Source organism: Corvus hawaiiensis, chromosome 17, assembly GCF_020740725.1.
Source record: "Corvus hawaiiensis isolate bCorHaw1 chromosome 17, bCorHaw1.pri.cur, whole genome shotgun sequence".
In the NCBI taxonomy this organism is placed as follows: domain Eukaryota; kingdom Metazoa; phylum Chordata; class Aves; order Passeriformes; family Corvidae; genus Corvus; species Corvus hawaiiensis.
In genome coordinates this window covers 4,227,328-4,250,291 of record NC_063229.1, presented here as the reverse complement: position 1 = coordinate 4,250,291, position 22,964 = coordinate 4,227,328, and the positions used below count along the sequence as shown (strand labels likewise).

At 51.6% G+C, this 22,964-nt stretch overlaps 1 protein-coding gene across 3 annotated transcripts in view; it reads left to right on the top strand.

Moving 5' to 3' along the window:
• Positions 1-22,964, top strand: part of TOX2 (TOX high mobility group box family member 2) — a 159,142-nt gene that overhangs the window by 117,155 nt on the left and 19,023 nt on the right. For all 3 annotated transcript variants that reach the window (XM_048321835.1, XM_048321836.1, XM_048321837.1), the window contains exons 4-5: positions 8,088-8,327; positions 19,976-20,203. In XM_048321835.1, the coding sequence (XP_048177792.1) occupies positions 8,088-8,327; positions 19,976-20,203 (468 nt within the window). The remainder of the gene's footprint in view (positions 1-8,087; positions 8,328-19,975; positions 20,204-22,964) is intronic.

Below are 22,964 nucleotides of genomic sequence, written 5' to 3'. Positions count from 1 at the left end.
TGGGAAGCCATTCCCCTTTGTCCTGTCCCTCCAGGCCCTTGTCCAAAGTCCCTTTCCTGCTCTCCTGGAGCCCCTTTAGGCTCTGGAAGGGGCTCTGAGGTCTCTCTGAATCCTTCTCTTCTCCAGCTCTCCCAGCCTGGCTCCAGAGCAGAGGGGCTCCAGCCCTTAAAGCCTCCTCTGAACTCACTCCAGGCTCCACATCCTTCCTACACTGGGGTCCCCAGAGGTGGGGGCAGCTCTGCAGGTGGGGTCTCACCAGAGCAGAGAGACAGGATCCCCCTCTCCCCCTGCCCTCACTGTGCATGAGCCCAGGATACAGATGGGTTTCTGGGCTGCCAGTGCACATGGACAGGTCATGTTCAGCTTCTCATCCACCCAAGTCCTCCTCAGAGCTGCTCTCAGTCCATTCCCACATAAACACAACTGGGAGAAGCCCTGGGAACCTCATCTGGGGACACTGTGTGGCTTTAGGGTGAAGCTTCATGTTTGAAAGCATTGCATTTGGAACTGCCAACATTAATTGGAAAGATGGGGGTTTTATTTAAAGCACCTAAACCAGAAAAGTTTCTTTTCTCCTATTTGTCTGCTCAGGTTCCCTCTAAGCCATCAGGCTGAGCTTGTCTGTACATGGCTTCAGATAAGTGACTGAGGAGCTCTGCTAATGCTGGTATTTAATAATTCTTGGAATATTGGGGAAGCTCTGGGGGACTAGAAAAGAGCTAATGTGCAAATATTTAAAAAGGGAAACAGAACAGCCCAGGTAATTACAGACCTGTCAGTCTGTCATCAATCCTCAGCAAAATAATGGAGTGGCAGATCCAGGCCTCAATTAATAAAGAATTAAGGGAAGGTAATATAATTAATGCCAATCAACATGGGCTGATGGAAAACAAATCTTGTCAAGCTAACTTGATATCTTTTTTGATGAGATTACAGGTTTGGGTGATAGAGGTAACAGTGTTAACATAACATACTGAGACATCTGCAAGACATTTGACTTGGAAGCACAAAGTCTGTTGAGAAAGTGGAACAATACGAACCCAGTGTTGCACAGGTTTGGTGGGCTGGATTGTCACTCTGTCTTCCTGGAGGGTTTTTTTTATGTTTCTGCCAAAGGAAGCATGAAATAATTGCCAGCAGAGCTGGCAGATGATGATGCAGTGAGCAGGAAGGTGGCGGAAGACAGATGCAGAGCTTTTGGCGTGGCCTGGTAAGCTGATCCCAAATGAAGGATATGGGTTTAGAAAAACAGTATTGCCCCCCTTGCAGGAGCAAAAAAGATCTTTCAAGGTGAGGACTCCTCTCCTTATAGATGGTGGCTCTGGAAAAGGGGTGTGAGATGCTTTGGGTGGGTGCTGCTGAGGGAGAAGTCCAAAAAGCATCCAGAGCAGTGAGCAGGGTGGGGAACATGGAGAGAGTGCAGAGCTCTGTGTCTTTGGCCAGAGCAGGAGGGGGTTGATGGTGCTCTGCAAGTGCTCTGGGGAAGGACAGAGTGGTGAGAGCCCTCCAGTCTGGCCAGTGCTGGGGTGTGGGCTCCAGGGCTGGCAGCACAGGCTGGCCATGGACGCTGCACTCCAGGCTTGCTCCAATGTGACAAGTGAATCCACCCCCCTGGGCAGCTTCTGAACCCCACCCAACAGGGAGGGGTTCCCCAGCTCCTTGCAGCCCTCCTCTTTCCATCCCCTCCTCGTGTGGTGCTCCAAGGGCTCTCAGAGATGCTTTAGATCCCCTGTGTCACAGCCACCACAACAAAAGCAGGAAGGCTCATGAAACCGAGGGCTGGGGAAAGCTGTGCCTTCAAACCTGCCCCAGGGCATGTCTGTGTCTCAGAAATGCTTTTTTAAACCATGAATGTGGATTCTTCCTCTTTGCTGCCTGGCTCTGAGTTCAGAGATGCTCCTTCAGATCATGTTTGCAAACTTGAGTCTGGAAAACCTTTCTTTTTCCACTGTGTTCGATGAAGAGAAACTGTAATTTTAATGTAGATCCAAAAAATTTCCGTGTGCCCAAACCCCCAAAGCTGGCACCAGCGGTTCCCTTGGGCTCCTGTGCTGCTGCTGCTGGGCCAGCAAAGCCCCCCCATGGCATCCTGGAGGGGGTACAGATCCCCAGGAGCTGGCAGAGGGTGCTTATTCCCTCTGGGAACTGGATGCATCCAGGAGGGAGGTGACAACCACAGCTGGGAACGTGAGTGCGCAGAGAAATCCTCTGCCGTATGAGAAATGCCCCCCCACCTCTACCAAAATAAATTACTTCCTTTTTAAATCCTTTCCAGCTGTTCCCCTCATGTTCGTAATAGGATGATCGGTGGAACCAAAGATGTGGCTGTTACTTTAAAGGATAAATTAGTTTGACTCTTAACTCAATAATTAAAACTGTTATGGCTATGAGCCTGCAGGGATAATGTACTATTATTATAGTCATTTGTTTCAATTAAATGCTTACTGATTTTACAATAGCAGCTGGGCACCTGTGTGAGATAGCTATTACTCTGAACAAGACATCTCAAATTCCACCAGAAATTTGTCACTGCACTAAAGCATTTTACATAGACCATGAAAGTTTATTAGGAGCAGTTACAAATCGGGAAGAGGAGGGGTGGTAATTGGGGATATATTTTCTTATCAGCTCCTCTCTCTCCTGCTCTCTCTCTTTTTTAAGTAAATCATCTTTAAGCATTTCAGCTATGGTGATGCGTTTACATTGAAACTTCAATACAGAAAAAGCCTGCTGGGAAAACTTTGCTTCAAAGCTGTTCAGCAGATAATTCCTCTCCCTGGTTGATTGTGATTATAATGGCTTGTTATTGGGAACAAACCCAAGGAGAGGGAAGCTGTGCTGTGGATGAGCCTGGTGGCTGCCCCTGGAGTAGCTGCTTGCCTTGCCTGGGAGGAAGACCCTGGATGAGGAAGGCTCTGACAGCTCAGCTCAGCTCACCCCACCTGTGTTACCTGACCCTGGGAAGGGTGGGAGTCCTAGAGTCATGGAATGGTTTGGGTTGGAAGGGACCTTAAAGACATCTCATTCCAACCCCCTGCCCCGTCCAGCCTGGCCTTGGACACTGCCAGGGATCCAGGGGCAGCCACAGCTTCTCTGGGCACCCTGTGCCGGTATTTACCACCCTCACCAGAAAAAATTTCTTCCCTATATCTACTCTAAATCAACTCTCTTTTCGTTTAAAACCATCACCCTTTGTCACAACAGGCCCTGCTAAAAGTCTCTCCCCATCTTTCTTATAGGCCCCTCTAGGCCCTGGAAGGGGCTCTGAGCTCTCCCTGGAGCCTTCTCTCCTCCAGGTGAGCACCTGCAGCTCTCCCAGCCTGGCTCCAGAGCAGAGGTGCTGCAGCCTTTGGAGCATCTCCGTGGCCTCTGGACTCTCTCCAGCAGCTCCAGGTCCTTCTGATGTTGGGAATCCCTGGGCTGGGGCAGCTCTGCAGGCGGGGTCTCACCTGAGCCAGGCAGAGGGGCAGAATCCCCCTCACCTCTGCCCATGCTGTGGGATGAGCCCAGGACATGTTTGGATTTCTGGGCTGCCAATGCACATTCCCAGGTGATGTCCAGCCTCTCATCCTCCAGCACCCCCAGGTCCTGCCTGTGCAGTGGGGTCAGACAGTGTTGTGTGGCAAACTCCAGCCAAATTTCTCCTTTCCCTGCTCCTTGGGTAACATCACAAGTGGTTCAGCATGGATCCCACCCGTGGGACTGCAGCCCAGCCGAGCAGGCAGCAGGGCTGGGGCAGCTCGGAGCAGCACTGCTCCAAGGGCAGAGCACACCACGGGGGAATAACACAGGAGCTCTGGATTTGTGCTTCTGCCACCAGAGCACAGTGTTTGTTCAGGGTGCGGCCGAGACCAAGGAAGGTGAGAGAAGGACAAAAATCCCATGGAAAGCAAAGGCAGAAGGTGGTTTTAGGGGTGGGACCTGCCTCAAGGCTTCAGTCAGGAGTTAGGATTTAGCAGGAGGCCATTTCATGACACAGCCATCCCTGCCAGATCCTGGCACCTGAGCCCCGGGTCTGCTGGCTGGTGCTCCACCCCATACTGCTGGAAAGAGCTGCTTTTTACATTAAAATTTTGGGGAACAGTTAATTTGAAGCTGGGCTTGACACACTTGAAACATTATCTGTGTTAGCAGAGCACCCCAGTCCCTGACCGGGCTTTTCCCCATGGCATTTGTGACTGAATTCCCCTTCTCCCCAGAAACAGGGAACATGGACCATGTGCCGTTCTCAGCCTGTTTTTCTCTCCTTCTTTGGATTAGCTGGAGCGTTTATGGGCCTGATATGCATATTCATTAAAAGAATTGAAATATTGTGGAAAAAAAGAAGCTGTCTTTGAGTTAGCACAGCCTTTGGGAATCTGCTAAGTAAGATGCACTTAATTACTTTAGCTATGACTACATCACATTACACTCTGGGTTTCCTCTCTGAGATGCAAAACATCTTTTGAGCACAGGCTGCAAACCCATCCTGAGCCTTTTGCAGCACCTCGTGGTGAGCTTGTTGTGCTGAATTCCCGGGATGGAGATGGGATCTGACCTGGCTCTCACAGGCCCTGCTCCTGGGGAAGGAGCTGATCACATTTGGAGGGTGGTTATTTAATTCCGTGTTTCCATCGGGCGCTGTGGTGCTGCCGAGTGCTTCGGGGAGGGGAAAGGCATGGGACAGCCCCATTGAGCCCAGTGCTGGGATTGCACCTCACAGGACCAGGTTGTTTTCTTTCACACAGGGAACGTTGCATTCATTACCTCCTTTCACTTTGGTTTGCCATGATCACAATTTCATTCGCCATTTACTTGCCTGATGAGGCCATTTGCTGCAGGGAAGCATCTCAAAATCCTGCTCCTGGGTCTCTCTTTTCTTGGGGGGGGCGGGGGGGGATATCACCTGCTTTGGGTGCCCCTGAAATCAGTGTCTGCAGGATCCTGCAGTGGGAAGCAGGAATAATCCTTTCCCTGGCTTGAGTCAGGGCCATCCTCACCCTTAATCCTCTTTAAGGAGCTCCAGTGCTGCATTTGAACCGCTCACCTTCATTTTCACCCCAAACATGTTACAACTGGAAAACATGAGTGGCTTTTCCACCACTGCTGGGGAGACCAGGAGCCATCACCAGGAGTGATGGGGAGGTGGCAACCTGGTGTGTTGCTTCCAAAATTGCACTTAAAAAAGAAAAAAAAAAATAGAAGTGGAGAGAAATGCAGCAAGTGCCAAATGGTGGAGGCAGTTCCTGCCTGTCCAGACACTGCTCAGCAGGGTGCATGTGAGGAGCTCTGCATGTGTCCTGCAGAGCCTCCTGGATAGGGGGAGAAGAGATGGAGATGTGGGAGAGGAGAGAAGAACCAAGAATATTCAACTAAAACCAGTTTTTGTCATACAATTGTGGAACGCTTTGGGTTGGGAGGGACCTTTAAAGCCCATCCAGTACCACTCCTGCCATGGGCAGGGACATCTCCCACTGTCCCAGGTTGCTCCAAGCCCCGTCCAACCTGGCCTTGGACACTGCCAGGGATCCAGGGGCAGCCACAGCTTCTCTGGGCACCCTGTGCCCGTGTTTTACCACCTTTACTGTAAAAAACTCCTACCTTATATCTAACCTAAATCAACCCTCTCTAAGTTTAAAACCATTCCCCCTTGTCCTGTCACCACAGGCCCTGAGTAAAAGTCTGGTTTTATGGGGTCCCTTTGATGAGGTGAAGAAATTGAGAGGAATCATCTCACTAAGATATCCTTGGAGGGGGACATCCCAGCACAAATGCTGTGTCTCAAGAGGGGTCTGTGATGGGGTTGTGAGCAAGGGGCTTCTGGAGGGGTTCTCTGAGCCAGGCTCTGGTTCCTGGTTTTTTCTACAAATTTTCAGAGGCATTTACAACACATGGCCCATATCCATAATTGCACTCCTGGACTTGTTCTGCTCTGATGCATAACTAACATGCACTGTAAAGAAAAAGTGTGTGATTACATATTTAATGGATAAACGGAGCCGTTGTGGTCTATTGGCCACATAATAAAAGTTTCCCCCAAAATTGTTTTAGTACAGTATTTCCTCGGGAGACTGCTGTGGCTGAAACGTGAGCAAGCTATTTTAAACTTCAGAATTTTTGAAGCCACGTCTCATAGCCTTCCCCATTTCTCCAACACCCGTCTTCTAAACTTTCCCTTCATTTAAATTTAAAATAAGGACAATAAATTATTCTTTTCCTTAGCAGCTGGCAGATCTTCTCCAACTTGAAAGGTCTGGATTAAACTGACAAAACCCAAGACAAATGTACATTTTTTGGCTGGGATTTGGGAATAGCTGGCTGCTCAGCAGATGGGTGCTGTGTTCCCACCTTGCGTGGTCCCTGTCGCTGCCTGTCTCACCCAGGCCCCTCCCATGACTTCTGCAAATTCAGTTTTAAATGCAAAAATTGCCTCTCTGCTGCCTCCTGTGTTGCCCAAGCCTGGTGTCCATCCCCATGGCTGCATCATCCTCGATGCCTTTATGACCAGGAGAGGCCAGAGCTTGGCAGTAAGGCACATAATAAGGTTTCAAGGGCACATAATAAGGTTTTAAAGGCACAAAAAACTCGCCATAGTTAAGCTCTATGCCCCTAACCAGAGCATAGTTAAGCTCTGTGCCCCTTTGCCTCTAAGCAAAGCCAGCCCTGCTGCCTCCTTGACACCACCAAAGCCAAGGGCAGCAATTCAGTGCGGCCCCTAAGACAGCCCCAGTCACGCTCCTGCTGTTGAAATGCAGGAATATATTTAATTCCTGTGAGTTAAATCCCTTCCCTTCACAATTAATGCAGAAGAAGGGCAGATCCAGGGAAATCTGTTCCCCTGACACTGCTCCTCTACTGACGGAGAGTCCAAAGGAGAGCAGAACGTTCTGTCGGGTGTGGTGTAAAGCTCTTGATTCCTGACCTGCAGCAGTAAATCTGGGTTTGCATCTGGATTTACGTCCTCTGAAGCCTATGGAGCCCTCACAGGTCTTCCATGGGTTTCCTTCCGTGTGTGTGCTGCTGATGGAGTTGGCAAAGCTCCCCTGGTAATGAGAGATTGCACTTCAGAGGGCTGATTGGGAGCTCGGGTCTTTAAATTCATGTTAGCATTAATCAGATTAATGTAAAAGGGGAAAACTCTGGGAAACGTTTCAGATAGGGTTTGCCTCCCTCACACTCCATGGCTGGATGAGGCTGTGCAGGAGCCAAACTCTACTAGATGGGCAAGGATGGATCCTAGGGGAAAATGGGGTTTTCAGGGAAAATGGTACAAACTGGAAATGGGGTCTTGGCACAGGAAACAGCAGGGTTTGTCCTCATCTCATCTCATCTCATCTCATCTCATCTCATCTCATCTCATCTCATCCCTTATTTGCTTCTTGGTGTACAGGAGATGGACCTGCTGGAATGAGTCCAGAGGGAGGCCCTGAAGATGCTCCAAAAGCTGGAGCAGCTCTGCTCTGGAGCCAGGCTGGGAGACCTGGGGGGGGTTCACCTGGAGAAGAGAAGGCTCTGGGAAAACATTAGAGCCCCTTCCAGGGCATAAAGGGGCTCCAGGAAAGCTGGAGAGGGACTTTGGACAAGGTTCTGGAATGACAGGAAAAGAAGGAATAGTTTTAAGTTATAGGAGGGTAGGTTTAGATGGGATATTAGGAAGAAATTCTTCCTTGTGAGGGTGGGGAGGCCCTGGCACAGGGTGCCCAGAGCAGCCGTGGCTGCCCCTGGATCCCTGGAAGTGTCCAAGGCCAGGTTGAATGGGGCTTGGAGTAACCTTCCCTTCTCCTCATGATTTGGCCATAAATTGCTCATTTATTAACCTTTTTATCTGACCCCTGGTGGGTGCCAGCCGCCAGTGGTCCCTGAGGCAGGCAGGGGCACCTTCTGAGCACACAGACCCACACTCAAAGCTGATTTAGCACCTCATGGGCACAGCAATGGGTGCATGGTGCCCAGCTCTTGCCTCGTGTGGAAGGGATCACCAGGAAGACTTTCCCATCTGTGTAGACCAATTTAAACAATAAACCAGCCTCAAAGAGATTGGGCAGTATGGCAAATAAATAAATAAATGAATGAATTTTGTAGTCACGAGCGATCTCCTCCTCACTCAGATCCAGGAGATGGTGCACTCGGACGCCGCGTCCTACGAGTCCAACCGCCAAGTGCCGCTGCTCAACCGGCCCGGGATGCTGGGTGGCCCCATGGGTGCCCTCAGCCAGTCCCAGCTCATCTCCCAGATGGGGATCCGGAGCGGGGTCACCCACGGCTCCCCCTCGCCCCCGGGAAGCAAGTCTGCCACCCCATCTCCCTCCAGCTCCACTCAGGAAGAGGAGACTGAGTCGCATTACAAGGTACGTGCGGTCACGCTGGGTTTGATGGGGAATGGTGTTTTTCATTGTTCTAAAGAGCATAGACTTCTGGCCTTGTTTTTATATTTATAGTGGGAGACTTTCCCAAGGAGGAGGGCACTGTTCCCAGCCTAGGGTGAGGCCCAGCATGGCAGGCTGGCATTCACACAGCGGGTTTGGAGATCAGAGTTGTTCTTCTGCCTTCACGTTTTACCAGGTCCATCAGGCTACAGAATTTCCTGGGATGATTATGATGAGCAAAGCAGATTCAGGGCTTAGGGTCTGCAAATGCTTGGAGCTACATTAGATTTCTGGTGGTGGGTAGAGAAGACTGAAACAGGAAAGGAGCTCATGGTGGTATTTAACTGAGCTCATCGGACATGGCTTGCTAAGGAAAATGAACAGGAATTAAAAGAGGAAGAGTCTTCTGCCTTTTTGTTCAGCCAGGTGGTGTTTGAAGTAGTCAGCAATGTCCCAAATGGTCTCTACAGCCAACAAAACTGCTGCTGAGTGTGACACCAGCAAACCCAAGGAATTCCTGGGGGTTTGGGCACGTCTTGGTTGTTGTCCATCTCTCTCCAAATGCAGCAGCACAGCCAAACAACATGTGCTGTGTTCCAGGAGCCTGTGGCTGTTATTTACTGAGAGCAAACTGCAGCAATCACCGTGCCTCTGTGCCTGCAGGGCAATCGCTGGGCTCCCTGGGGACTCTGATTAAAGCCTTCCATGGAAAACCTTCTACTGGAAGGTGCTGACCCAAGGCACTGGTTTTGTAACCTTGTCCCACCAAAATAGGCTGTTGTGACAGGGTTTGAATGTATAACCAGAGCAGCAAACAGTGCACAGGCTAGAAAAGTAGGAAAATGCTAGGACTGAGCAAAAACCTCTCCCTCTTCATGGAAATCCAGGAAAATGGATTCCCATCAATCCTGTAGTTTTTCATCCATTGCCAAACTTCACTTCAGATTGAGGCATTTCAAAGCAGAGTGCTCGTGTGGGTGGAGAAACAGCTTCAGTGGATTAAAACTGACAAGAACGGTTACACGAGGTTAAAAACAAATGGAATTTTTCAAACTCTGTGATTCCATGTTCACTGTGGGATGGGTTGTGCTGCTGGATCCCGTGGTCTGCCATCTCCCAAAGCCTGTGTCACAAAGCTCCAGGCAATGACCTGGGAGCTGAAATCTTCCACGTCAAGAGAAAATGAGTTTCGTTTAGTGACACACCAGGTTCAGTCTCTCTGCCTCCATCAGCACCACCCAACTTTCCTGTCAGCCCCCCAGGAGTCCCTGAGGAGGACACAGCTTCAGGGTTGGATCTTCTGTTTTCTTGAGCCAGTGGTAGCCATGGGGTAGGAAGGGTTTGGAGATGTCCAGATGATGACAACTTGCAGAGATTAGAATTTTTCCTAATCCTTAAGGCAATCCCTCTCATTCTTCTGCCCTGTAAACCCCCCAGACAGGTGGGAGTGATGTGTTTGATGGAGGAGGAGATGCTGAGTGTAAGGAAAGCAGCAGACCCACGTTGTGGCCTGCAGGTTTCTGTTTGCTTTCTCTGTCTGCACAGCTGCTGCCTTCCCCCATCAGTCATGTTTCACGTGGCCATTAAGGGCTTTTCTGCAACAAGGCATCAAAACGACATTCAACAAGCAGAAATTAATCTTGTGAGCGAGAAGGTCACACGTGAAAGAAATTAGTCCGATGCCATCAGGTCCTTCAGGTCCAGCTGGTCCTCTGAGCCAGGGAGCTTATGAATTTCAGAGGTCTCTGAGCCTCACTGGTGCATTTACCTGCTTCATAGCTTGCGTGGTGAGTGCACATGCACTGAAGGGAGAGGTGGCTACAGCCCAACTCCCAGCTGGATTAGTGGTCACTCTCCATAGTTATTAAAATAACTATGGTGATCACAGTCGTTAAAATCAATGCCCATGAGGTTTCAGCTCTTCCTGGGTTCAACATCTAAAAAGGCACCAAGTTTCTGGGCTCACATCATTGCCCCAGTCCACATCTGTCATCAAACAGACCTTCTGCCACCTCTCTGGGGCAGGTCCAGTGCTGGTGGCCACCATGGGCAGGTGGCCACACTCTTCATCCCCCTGCCCAAGCCTCCCTGGTCCCTTTGACCGTGAGGATGACCCTTGGGGGTGCAGATGCTCTGGGGCAGCGAGGCACTGGCTCACTGGGAGTTGACTTTAGCCATGAACATGGTTCAGGTTGGTCAAGCCTCTTCTGAGGTCCAGACCAGGCTGTTGTCTCCTCCCAGGTGCGTGTCACACCCGGAAAACCCCAGGAATACCAAACCCTGATCTGCTCTGCTCCCTGCTGGGGACTGGTGGCTCCAGGCAGCCTTGCAGCATCTGTTTTCCTTAAAGCCCATGTGCTCTTTGGTTCTGCCTGAGCTGTGAATCCAGCTGGGGTTGTGCTGCTGCTGTTCCAGCTCCTTGGCTTGGTCAGTGACTGTGTGGGAGCAGGTCCCCCATGGCACCCCACTGAATCAAATAGGATCACAGTTAGTTAAAATACCATCTCACTTCCTAATGGGCTGAAGCCCTGTCATGCATTTTTTTTTTCCTTCTAATAAGCTGGCCTTTCACCTCCAGGCCTCCCATTCAAGCCCATTTGGGTAATTTTAAATTAAATGCGATTTTTTTGGTCTCTCTGCTCATTCACTAATGGTCACTGTCTGTTTGACAAATGTCACTGCACTGATACTGAAATTAATGACCAGTCAAGAGCTGCAGAGCGGAGAACGAGAACGCTGCTGCCCTTTCCTCCCCGTGCCTGCCCTGTGCCAGCCTCTTAAATCCTGGCACTGCCAAGCATGTGCTCAAATTGACAAATCCATCAGGAGAAGAGGGTGTTTGTCCCCAGCTCGGCTGGAGGCACAGTTTTCACGAGATCTTGGTGTTTAGACCAATATCTTTCCAAGCAATTCAACAACCTGTGCAGCTGATGGCAGTGCCTTGAGCTCGGGGTCTGCAGGTGGAGGGGCTGGTGTCCTGTTTGCCCTCAAGGATGCAGACATCCAGCCAGTACTTTTATTCTCTGTCGTCTGGTGTATTTTGGTTTTCCTTCACTATAAAATAAGGGTAATGGTGCTTCCCTGTAGTGCGAGCTTTCACTGGCCACAGTTAATGCATTGAGAGCTTTGATGGGTATCCAGATGTTTTCCAGGGGTTTTTTCCTTTGCACATCCTCTCATGGAGGCTTCTGCAGTCCCCTATATTCATAGGATCACAGAATATCCTGAGTTGGACCCTCAGGGATCACCCAGTCCCACTCCTGGCCCTGCACAGACACCCCAACAACCCCACCCTGGGCATCCCTGGCAGCGCTGTCCAAACGCTCCTGGAGCTCTGGCAGCCTCGGGGCCGTGCCCATTCCCTGGGGAGCCTGGGCAGTGCCCAGCACCCTCTGGGGGAAGAACCTTTTCCTAATGCACTGCACAGGGCATCCAAGGGAGACTGATACAGGATCTTCTTTCCATGCTGCCTTCGGTGGAAGCATCCTTGTTTCCAGCCTTGCTGTTTTACTTCCCAGCCCAGTGGCAGCATCTCCTGTTCCCTGTGTCCTGTGTCTCGGTTTTGAAAGACAGGTGTCTGCTAAGGAAGGCAGAGGCCCCCCTTGAAGTGGCAGATATAACCCCTTTTCCCTCCAAGTTATTATATTTTGAAATCAAGGGCCTTTAGGCAAAGATGTGGGAAATAGGAATAACAGTTCTTTACTATATATATATATGTATATAACCAGTCAAACAAAACAACAACAACTATGGCAGTAACAGCAATCACAAACCCAGTCCCAGCCTTCTCGGCTGTCGGGCCCTTTCCCCTCGGGTGCAGTTCCGCTCGCAGCCGGCAGGGGCGCTGGCGGCTCCCGGTGAGCAGGGCAGGTGCGATGGTTCCCCCGCGGCTGCAGGGGGCGCTCCGGAGCGAGCTCGGGAAACCCGCGGCTCTGGTGCCCTGGGATCCCGGGAAGGATGGAACAAAGGCTTCACAAACCCCTGGGCAGCCGATCCCGGGCTCTCAGGAACAGCAGGCTGGAATGGCAGGGACGAACGCAAATCCCGGGTGGCAGGCGAGATGTATCCAGATGGGAAAAACCACGGAGGCCCAGGCAGGCAGGGCGAGCAGGGCTACAGCGTAGCGAAAGCTCGAAGCAGCAGCGGGGCAGGGCAGCCACAGCTCGGTCTCCAGCAGGGCAGGGAAAGCGGCTTTTGGGGTCCTGGCGTTGCTTCCAGCAGGAAGAAAGAACGGCCAAAAAGAAAGAAGCAGCAGCTCCTTTCTCTGCAGCTTCTCTCTCTGGACGCTCAGAGCGAACTGTCCCCACACCCAGGTGTAGACAAAGGAGTAGCCAGGCCCGCCCCACTCCCCTTTTTGTCTTTCTTAAATACAGCTATTTGTCCCCTAGCAACATGCATATGGGAGAAAATTCCTTTAACAGGAAAACCTAAGACTAAACTAAAACCCCAACATTATCCACCCCGAATTTTTTCCCATACTAACATGTTACATGAAACTTAACTTTTTTTTAACCATATAAATCTATGCATTACCCAAATTATATACAAATATACATGCTGATATTGATACAAGTACAGAGCCATGGGTAGTTCACCCTAAAACAAGGTCCTCTTGAGGTAAGCATCGGGTCTCTCCATCCTTTTGCATCACCCACCAGGTGCAACCTGGTCCCTGAGCAAAAACAACCCCACGGATGGGTTTGTCTTTGCTCAAGGCAGACTTTACCCAAACAGTTTTTCCAAGCATACCTCTCATGTGCACCACTGGAACCTTATCTCCATCTGTTGTTTGTAGGGGTTCGGATTGGGCAGGGCCTGCTCGGCTGGTGGAACCTCGAGTGTTAACTAACCAGGTGGCTCTTGCTAAATGCATCTCCCAGTTTTTGAAAGTCCCCCCACCCAGTGCCTTCAAGGTGGTTTTAAGCAGTCCATTACACCGCTCAACCTTCCCAGCTGCTGGTGCATGGTAAGGGATGTGGTACACCCACTCTATGCCATGTTCTCTAGCCCAGGTGTTTATAAGGCTGTTCTTGAAATGAGTCCCATTGTCAGACTCGATTCTCTCAGGGGTGCCATGCCTCCAAAGGACTTGCTTTTCCAGGCCCAGGATGGTGTTCCGGGCAGTAGCATGAGGCACAGGGTAGGTCTCCAGCCACCCAGTGGTGGCTTCTACCATTGTGAGCACATAGCGCTTGCCTTGGCGGGTTTGAGGCAGTGTGATGTAATCAATCTGCCAGGCCTCCCCATACTTGTATTTGGACCATCGCCCGCCATACCACAGAGGCTTCACCCGCTTGGCCTGCTTGATCGCAGCGCATGTCTCACAGTCATGGATAACCTGGGAGATACTGTCCATGGTTAGATCCACCCCTCGGTCTCGTGCCCACTTATAGGTGGCATCTCTGCCCTGATGGCCTGAGGCATCATGGGCCCATCGAGCTAGGAACAGTTCTCCTTTATGTTGCCAATCCAAGTCTATCTGGGACACCTCTATTTTTGCAGCCTGATCTACCTGTTTGTTGTTACGATGTTGTTCATTAGCCCGGCTCTTGGGGATGTGAGCATCTACATGACGGACCTTCACGGATAGCTTCTCTACCCGAGTGGCAATGTCTTTCCACTCCTCAGCAGCCCAGATTGGTTTTCCTCTGCGCTGCCAGTTTGCCTTATTCCACCTTTCCAGCCAACCCCACAGAGCATTGGCTACCATCCATGAATCGGTGTAGAGGTAGAGCTTTGGCCACTTCTCTCTTTCAGCTATGTCCAGAGCTAATTGGACAGCTTTGAGCTCAGCAAATTGGCTCGATCCACCTTCTCCTTCAGTGGCCTGTGCAACTTGTTGTGTGGGGCTCCATACAGCGGCTTTCCATTTCCGGCTAGCGCCTACAATTCGGCAGGAACCATCAGTGAAGAGGGCGTATTGTCTTTCACTCTCTGGTAGCTCGTTATATGGTGGGGCTTCTTCGGCACGTGTCACCTGCTCCTCTTCTTCTTCAGAAGATAACCCAAAAGTCTCACCTTCTGGCCAGTTTGTAATTATTTCCAAGATCCCAGGGCGACTTGAGTTTCCAATTCGGGCGCGCTGCGTGATGAGGGCAATCCATTTGCTCCAAGTAGCGTCGGTGGCGTGATGCGTGGAGGGAACCTTTCCTTTGAACATCCACCCCAGCACCGGTAGTCGGGGTGCCAGGAGGAGTTGTGCCTCTGTGCCGATTACTTCTGAGGCAGCCTGGACTCCTTCATAAGCTGCCAGGATTTCCTTCTCTGTGGGAGTGTAGTTGGTTTCAGATCCTCTGTAGCTTTGGCTCCAGAATCCCAGTGGTCGGCCCCGAGTCTCACCAGGCACCTTCTGCCAGAGGCTCCAGGACAGACCATTGTTCCCGGCTGCAGAGTAGAGCACGTTCTTCACCTCTGGTCCTGTCCTGACTGGGCCAAGGGCTACGGCGTGAGCAATTTCCTGTTTGATCTGGGCGAAGGCTTGCTGCTGTTCAGGGCCCCAGTGGAAATCATTCTTCTTGCGGGTAACCAGGTAGAGAGGACTCACGATCTGGCTGTACTTGGGAATGTGCATCCTCCAGAAACCTATAGCACCTAGGAAAGCTTGTGTTTCCTTCTTGTTGGTCGGCGGAGACATTGCTGTGATCTTATTGATGACCTCAGTGGGAATCTGACGTCGTCCATCTTGCCACTTTACTCCCAGGAACTGGATCTCTCGGGCAGGTCCCTTGACCTTGCTCTTCTTGATGGCAAAACCAGCTTGCAGGAGAATTTGAATTATTCTCTCTCCTTTCTCAAACACTTCGGTTGCAGTGTTCCCCCACACAATGATGTCATCAATGTACTGCAGATGTTCTGGAGCCTCACTCTTTTCTAGTGCAGTCTGGATCAGTCCATGACAGATGGTGGGACTGTGCTTCCACCCCTGGGGCAGTCGGTTCCAGGTGTACTGCACGCCCCTCCAGGTGAAGGCAAACTGAGGCCCGCACTCTGCTGCCAGAGGAATGGAGAAGAATGCATTGGCAATGTCAATAGTGGCGTACCACTTTGCTGCTTTGGACTCCAGCTCGTACTGGAGCTCCAACATGTCTGGCACGGCAGCGCTCAACGGTGGAGTCACTTCATTCAGGGCACGATAGTCCACAGTCAATCTCCATTCCCCGTCAGACTTGCGCACAGGCCAGATGGGGCTGTTGAAGGGTGAGTGGGTCTTGCTGACCACCCCTTGACTCTCCAGCTCGCGGATCATCTTGTGGATGGGGATCACAGCATCTCGATTTGTCCGATACTGCCGGCGGTGCACTGTCGAGGTGGCAATTGGCACTCGTTGCTCTTCCACTTTCAGGAGCCCAACTGCAGAAGGATTCTCAGATAGTCCAGGCAGGGTGTTCAATTGCCTAATGCCCTCTGCCTCCACAGCAGCAATCCCAAATGCCCACCTGAGTCCTTTTGGGTCTTTGTAATAGCCATTCCAGAGGAAGTCTATGCCCAGAATACACGGGGCCTCTGGGCCGGTCACAATCGGATGCTTTTGCCACTCCTTCCCAGTCAGGCTCACCTCAGCTTCCAAAAGGGTCAACTGCTGTGATCCCCCGGTCACCCCAGCGATGGATACAGGTTCTGCCCCCACATGTCCCGATGGCATTAAAGTACATTGTGCCCCAGTATCAACCAATGCATCATATTTTTGTGGCTCTGATGTGCCAGGCCATCGGATCCACACCGTCCAGAAAACTCGGTTCTCCCGTGCCTCTTCCTGGCTAGAGGCAGGGCCCCTCTAGCCCTGGTTATCATTCTTTCCCTGGGCGTACATGCTCGAGGTACCTTCAAGGGGATCCGACATATCATCCTCCCTTCTGTAATACCTGGCAGCTCGGTCACGGGAGGCTGAGGCTACCTTCACCTTAGCGGAACCCCCTCGGTTAGTGCCTCCCTCCTTGAGTTCACGCACCCGCGCTGCCAGGGCAGAGGTGGGTTTCCCATCCCACCTTCTCATGTCTTCCCCATGCTCACACAGGAAAAACCACAGCTCAGCTCGTGGGGTGTACCCTCTCTCTCTAGCAGGGGGACGACGGGCTCTGACTTGGGGGCCTGTGACTCGCACTGGTGCCACACTGACCCTCCTCATCTCCTCCCTCATCTCCTCCCTCATCTCCTCCCTCATTTCCTTCCTCATCTCCTTCATGTCCTCTTTGAGGTCCTGGACCACAGCAGAGACATGAGCTTTCAGCGGGCCATTGATCATGCTGTCATAATGCCTGAGCTTGTTGGCAACAGAGCCCACTGTTTCTCGGGTATTGTCAGCATCAATCGTTGCAATGAAGGTGGTGTATTGCGATGGCCCTAGCCTTGCCAGGTTCCACATCATCTGTCCTGTGCACCTGACCTTATCGGGGTCATTATCATGCTGTCCATCCTTCCCAAAGAGTACCTCTAATATTGCCACCTCTCTTAGCTGTTGGATCCCTTGCTCGAGTGTCTTCCACTGCATTCTATGATGATACTCCTGCATTCTTTCTTTGTGAATGAACCTTTCTCTCACACTCATTAAGAGCCGCTCCCAGAGAGAGAGAGGCCCTGGCTCCCTCACAAATATCTGGTCCACACCTGGGTCCTGGGTCAACGATCCCAGATACCTTGCCTCACCACTATCGAGTTGCACACTTGTGCCCATAAGGTCCCAAACCCGAAGCAGCCAGGTGGTATAAGGCTCACGCCCCCTTCGCACAATGTCGTTTCACATAGCACGGAGACTGTCGTGCGACAGGGACTCAGTGATGACTTCTGGCTCTGGCTCTCCTGCTGGTTGTGAGGGCCCTGGTTGCCCATCATCATTAACTGGTCGTACTGATTTGGTCTTATACTTCCTCCTTTGCACAGGGGCGACTGCTGCTGGCTGTGGTTGCCCTTGTGGTTCAGCTGAAGCCTGGACGGTTGTAACATCCGTGGGTTCCACTGCTGCACCATCGGACTCACCCTCTTTGGGGCAGGGAGAGGGTTTTTCACTAGCTGAGGAGGTGTATTCCCTTAGCAATTGGCATATCTCCTGGCGCACCTGGCCCATCTCCTGGCACATCTCCTTGCGCACCTGGCCCATCTCCTGGCATATCTCCTGACGCACCTGACCCATCTCCTGGCATATCCCCTGGCGCACCTGACCCATCTCTTGGCACATCTCCTGCATCCCTTTTGCCAGTACCCCCACCCAGTTTGGGTAGTCCATTTCTGAGGTGGATTGTTGGGCAGTATCAGTCTGTGGGGCGGGATCTCTAGTGTCTGGGGCTGTGGCAGGCTCTGGCTCTGGGGTAGGATCTCTAGTGTCTGGGGCCGTGTCAGGCTCTGGGGCAGGATCAGGCTCTGGGGTAGGAACTCTACTCTCTGGGGCCATGTCAGGTTCTGGGGCAGGATCTCTAGTCTCTGGGGCTGGTGTCCGGGTAGATATCCAAGCCAATCTCAACTTATCCTTGAATGCTAAATAGAGTAGGCCTATCAGCAGCAGATGGTTAGTATTCAGAGGGAATTTAAACCCTTCGAAAATTGATGGGGTGGGCCCAAAGAACTGGTTGAGGGGTTGGGAGAAAACTTCCCCTGGCGTCATTTCCTCACAGAAGGTACCATTGTTAACATAACCCCAAAAACATGTGCTCAGTGTGTGATAGCTGTTTATCCATGTGCCCACATTCCGGAGGAAGTTAAAAACCAATGAATTCCTCACCTTCTCGACCCATAACGCAAGCTGGATAACAGCAATGGTAGCCTTAGTCAGAGGACCCATATTCAAGTAAGGAGCTGCAAAGGGGAAGAATATAGCCATGGCCACATGCCACCCGAACCAGGGTAAACTAGACCACATAGTGCTGCCTAACAAGGTTCCAATATCCAGCACACAAAATAAAGTTATCGAGGAACTGTTATTCCTTTTTCACCTCTATCTCTTAATGCCCTCAGGCCCCACGTTGGGCGCCAAGATCTGTCTCGGTTTTGAAAGACAGGTGTCTGCTAAGGAAGGCAGAGGCCCCCCTTGAAGTGGCAGATATAACCCCTTTTCCCTCCAAGTTATTATATTTTGAAATCAAGGGCCTTTAGGCAAAGATGTGGGAAATAGGAATAACAGTTCTTTACTCTATATATATATGTATATAACCAGTCAAACAAAACAACAACAACTATGGCAGTAACAGCAATCACAAACCCAGTCCCAGCCTTCTCGGCTGTCGGGCCCTTTCCCCTCGGGTGCAGTTCCGCTCGCAGCCGGCAGGGGCGCTGGCGGCTCCCGGTGAGCAGGGCAGGTGCGATGGTTCCCCCGCGGCTGCAGGGGGCGCTCCGGAGCGAGCTCGGGACACACGCGGCACTGGCGGCCTGGGATCCCGGGAAGGGATGGAACAAAGGCTTCACAAACCCCTGGGCAGCTGATCCCGGGCTCTCAGGAACAGCAGGCTGGAATGGCAGGGACGAACGCAAATCCCGGGTGGCAGGCGAGATGTATCCAGATGGGAAAAACCACGGAGGCCCAGGCAGGCAGGGCGAGCAGGGCTACAGCGTAGCGAAAGCTCGAAGCAGCAGCGGGGCAGGGCAGCCACAGCTCGGTCTCCAGCAGGGCAGGGAAAAGCGGCTTTTGGGGTCCCGGCGTTGTTTCCAGCAGGAAGAAAGAACGGCCAAAAAGAAAGAAGCAGCAGCTCCTTTCTCTGCAGCTTCTCTCTCCGGACGCTCAGAGCGAACTGTCCCCACACCCAGGTGTAGACAAAGGAGTAGCCAGGCCCGCCCCACTCCCCTTTTTGTCTTTCTTAAATACAGCTATTTGTCCCCTAGCAACATGCATATGGGAGAAAATTCCTCTAACAGGAAAACCTAAGACTAAACTAAAACCCCAACACCTGCTCCCCTGAATTCCAGCACCCATTGGGCACTGAGTGTGGACAGGGCCATTCCTGGTCATCGTGCTGCACCCGGATCAGGCGTAAGAGTGAACAGCACGTGCAAAGCATTTCATTCATACAATTAAAACAGTTCAATTCCTGCATATTCCTCTGGATAGGAGTACGTACATGTTAGCAGGATGGAGCAAATTTTGGATGGCCCTGGTGTGATGGTTAATGTGGTGCTGGTGTTGCTTGGTCAGTGCTCAGAGCCCTCCTGGAATGGGGGGTGAGGGAAGTCAGGAGCAGCTTGCAAAGGGGGCTCACTGGGATGCAAATCAGAAACCATGTGGAAGCCAAGTTTGTGGAAAACTGATGGATTGCTAAAGCAATTAGCTAGGAAGAAAGGCATTTGAAGAGGTTCCAGAAGTGGATCAAGGAGTGAGTGAGCTGGGGAGGAGGGTGGGGAAGGAGAGTGATGGGTGATGAGTGTGTGGAAAGCCCTAGATTTGGAGCAGGAACAAAGGGGCAAACCCAAGCTGTGAGCTGGTCTGCCAGGAGGCACCAAAGCAGGCTCAGGCATCCACCAGCAGTTTGTGCAATGATCCAAGAGGCTCCTGGGGGACAAAGAGACCCCCAGGGCTGCTGGCCCCTCTCCATGCTGGGACCTCTCCACTTCCCATTCCCCCTCTCATCTCCTTGGCTCAGTAGCTGTAGCAGGCACTTGTATCAAACCACTCCCAGATGACTGCTAAGGTTCCTCTCTTGGTTTTACAGGCTACTGGAGAGAAAAGACCCTCAACAGACCTGGGCAAAAAGCCCAAAAGCCAAAAGAAGAAGAAAAAGAAGGACCCCAATGAGCCTCAGAAGCCCGTTTCGGCCTACGCCCTGTTTTTCAGAGACACACAAGCAGCCATCAAAGGGCAAAACCCCAACGCCACCTTTGGGGACGTGTCGAAAATCGTGGCATCAATGTGGGACAGTTTGGGAGAAGAACAAAAGCAAGTGAGTTACTGAGTTATTCATTTCTGTCTTTCAGCTCTGGAAATGTGCATGTCCACAGTGCAGAGCATCTTCCCCAGGCATGTTCAGGGCATGGCCAGGAGCTCCCACAGGCTGAAGTGCTGGACCAGAGGCTGTTTTCAGGAGCAGTGCTGAAGTGCCCACTCTGCAAAATTGCTGGTGTTGAGTGGGGAAGAGCAAATTTTTATGACAACTAATTATCCTTGATAAGCTCATACTCTGCAAAGCCATCAGTGGCCTTTCCCTGACATGGGGTTTATAGCTTGAGATGCGAGATGGATTTGTGTTTGCTTATTTACTTACAAGGAGTGACAGCCAACCGGCTAAACACTATTAACTCCCTGTATTGCTGCCTTCAAACCCAACGTTCAGGCTTTAAAAGCTTCAGAAGGAGATGCCTGAAGTGGCCTCACAGAGGGAACCTTCCTGCCCCAAAGCTGTCAGCCACTTTCCGCCTGCTTCATGTGGAGAATTCCAGGTCCTGCTTTCCCTGCTTGGTTGCTGCTGAGTTGGTTACAAAAGCCTATAATTGCTTCTTGCCTGTTGAGAGAACCCCAGGGAACACTTCCCGGGGCAAGGATGGCTTTTTGTCAGGCAGAGTGAGATCTGACACGGTGTGTGATGTGTCCCAGACCCAAACAGGCTTTAGCTGGGAGCCCTTCTCCTGGAGCCTGGCCACAGCTCCAGTTGGGTGTCCATGGCCAGCACTGGAAGCAGCTTCATCTGGGGAGAGAGCAGCAGGGAGGGGGAAAGTCATTTAATTGGAAGTTATGGTAGGAAATAGCCTTGATTTCTACCCCACATTGAGTCAGGAATAAAAGCAGAGAAACTTCAGGGATGAAAGCCCTTTTGCTGCTTCCTTTTCTCCTCTTTGGGTGGATTACTTTAGGATCATGCAGGCAGAAATTCCTCATCTGAAGAGGGGAGCAAGGTCAGGAGGGTGACCCCAGCCCTGGGAAGATGCAGGATAGGGGCTGGGTTTGTGCTGTTGGTGCAGGGTGTGGGAGGTTCAGGAGTGTGGAAAAGCTTTATGTCACCTCTTTCTCCTCCCTGCATCCCTCCCAGCACCTCAGTCTGCCCCTCCTTTACTCCACCTGGTTACAAACATTGCCACAGTTTGGGCACTGAGCGCGGCTCAAAGAGTGAAAGCGCTGCTGCGACCCTGACTCAGCGCAGTGCAAACGCTCAGCTCTTAATTAACAGCAGGGATTAAACCAGCCCGTTTATCTTCCCTGCTAACTCTCCCTCCTCCTTCTCTTTTATGAGCTCGCAGCAGCCTCGCCGTCTCTTTACACACGCTTTCTAAGTGGCTCCATTTCTCCCTCTGTAATTGATTTAATTAAGTCATTTGTTCCTTGTCTGAATGCTTAAATATTAACTTCCTGGCTTTGTCTCCAGCTAGATACTTCTCTCCCACAGCAGTTACCTCCCTGGCTGGAGGGACACAATTTCTCTTTGGCTCTGGGACCCTATGGCTGGTTTGTGTGATGTGGCACGTTCACTGTGGAAGCGTCTGGCTGCAGGAGAGTTTATTTAGCCCCTGTTTGCTTTCCTCTGACAGCATCCCTGGTGAAGCTTTTTTTAGGCTCATGAGGCAATGCAATGGAAAGGGAAAACGGAAAAGAAAATTTTAAAATGCCTTAAATATGTGAAAACAAGTGCCTGGGCTGTCCTGTAGGTGTTTCCTGCCCAGGGCTGCAGGATATGGTGCACAAATTCCCAATGAAGGCAAACAGACATTCCAAGTGCTCTCCTGGCACATCTGGAGAGGGGATGGTGACCAAGCAGCGCAGCCAGGCATCGCTGGCCAAAATCCTGCCACCACCTGGGAGTCCAGCCTGCCATGTGGCTGCACCAGATTGCGGGTCAGCCCAGCAGCAGGCAGGATTGTGCTCTGGGGAGGGGTGGAAAAGCTGGAAAAGGGAAGTGTTTCATCAGGGATACAGCTCTTAGCTTTGTTGACAGCAGTGGCTTCATGTCCTCTCTGCAGAGAGCAGCACAGACGACGGCCTGGGGAAAAGCCAACACAGAGATGGCACAGCAGGCAAGCAGGAGCCAAATCTGGATGCTTTGGCTCAATTATCACCAAAGTTGTAGTTAAAGAACACTTCCCCTCTTCCTGGCTTAAGAGAGGGTGGATTTGAGGCTGTAGGATCTGCTCTGGAGCTGGTCCCGCACTTGGATTTCCAGAGGTGCAGACCCCAGCCCCACCACACAGTTACTGAGCAGTTCTTTGTAGCACTGGAGTTTCTGCTTCGGATGAGATTTGCACTTTATTCTGTGCCTTCCAGTGGGCCCAGCAGGCAGGGAGAGCCAGAGAGAGGGTCCAAGGGAAGCTGGTCCATAAACCCAGGGCATTTCATCATTCCCCACACATGAGCAGCCCCTGACACGTTCCTGCTGTGCCTGCTCCATGTCTATCCACCCTTCCCAGCTCCATCCTGCACACAGGGGGTGCACAGAAGTGGGGTGGCCCCTGTGCCAGTGGCACAAGGCTGAGGGAAGCCCAGTGCTGGTGGCTTGTAGCCATGCCAGCCAGTGCCTTGGGCTGGGAAGGGTGGTCCTGTGCCCCATCCAGAGCCCCAGCCCCGCTCCACAGACACCTCCTGGAGCATTTCTGCTGGAAGCAGTGACATGCCACCCCTTTGCCAGGTAGCCCTGGCCAGCACACAGAGGGTTAATCCTCTGCCATTTGTGCTGCTAATGATTACATGCACTGTAATATCAAAGCTGTAGCTATTTA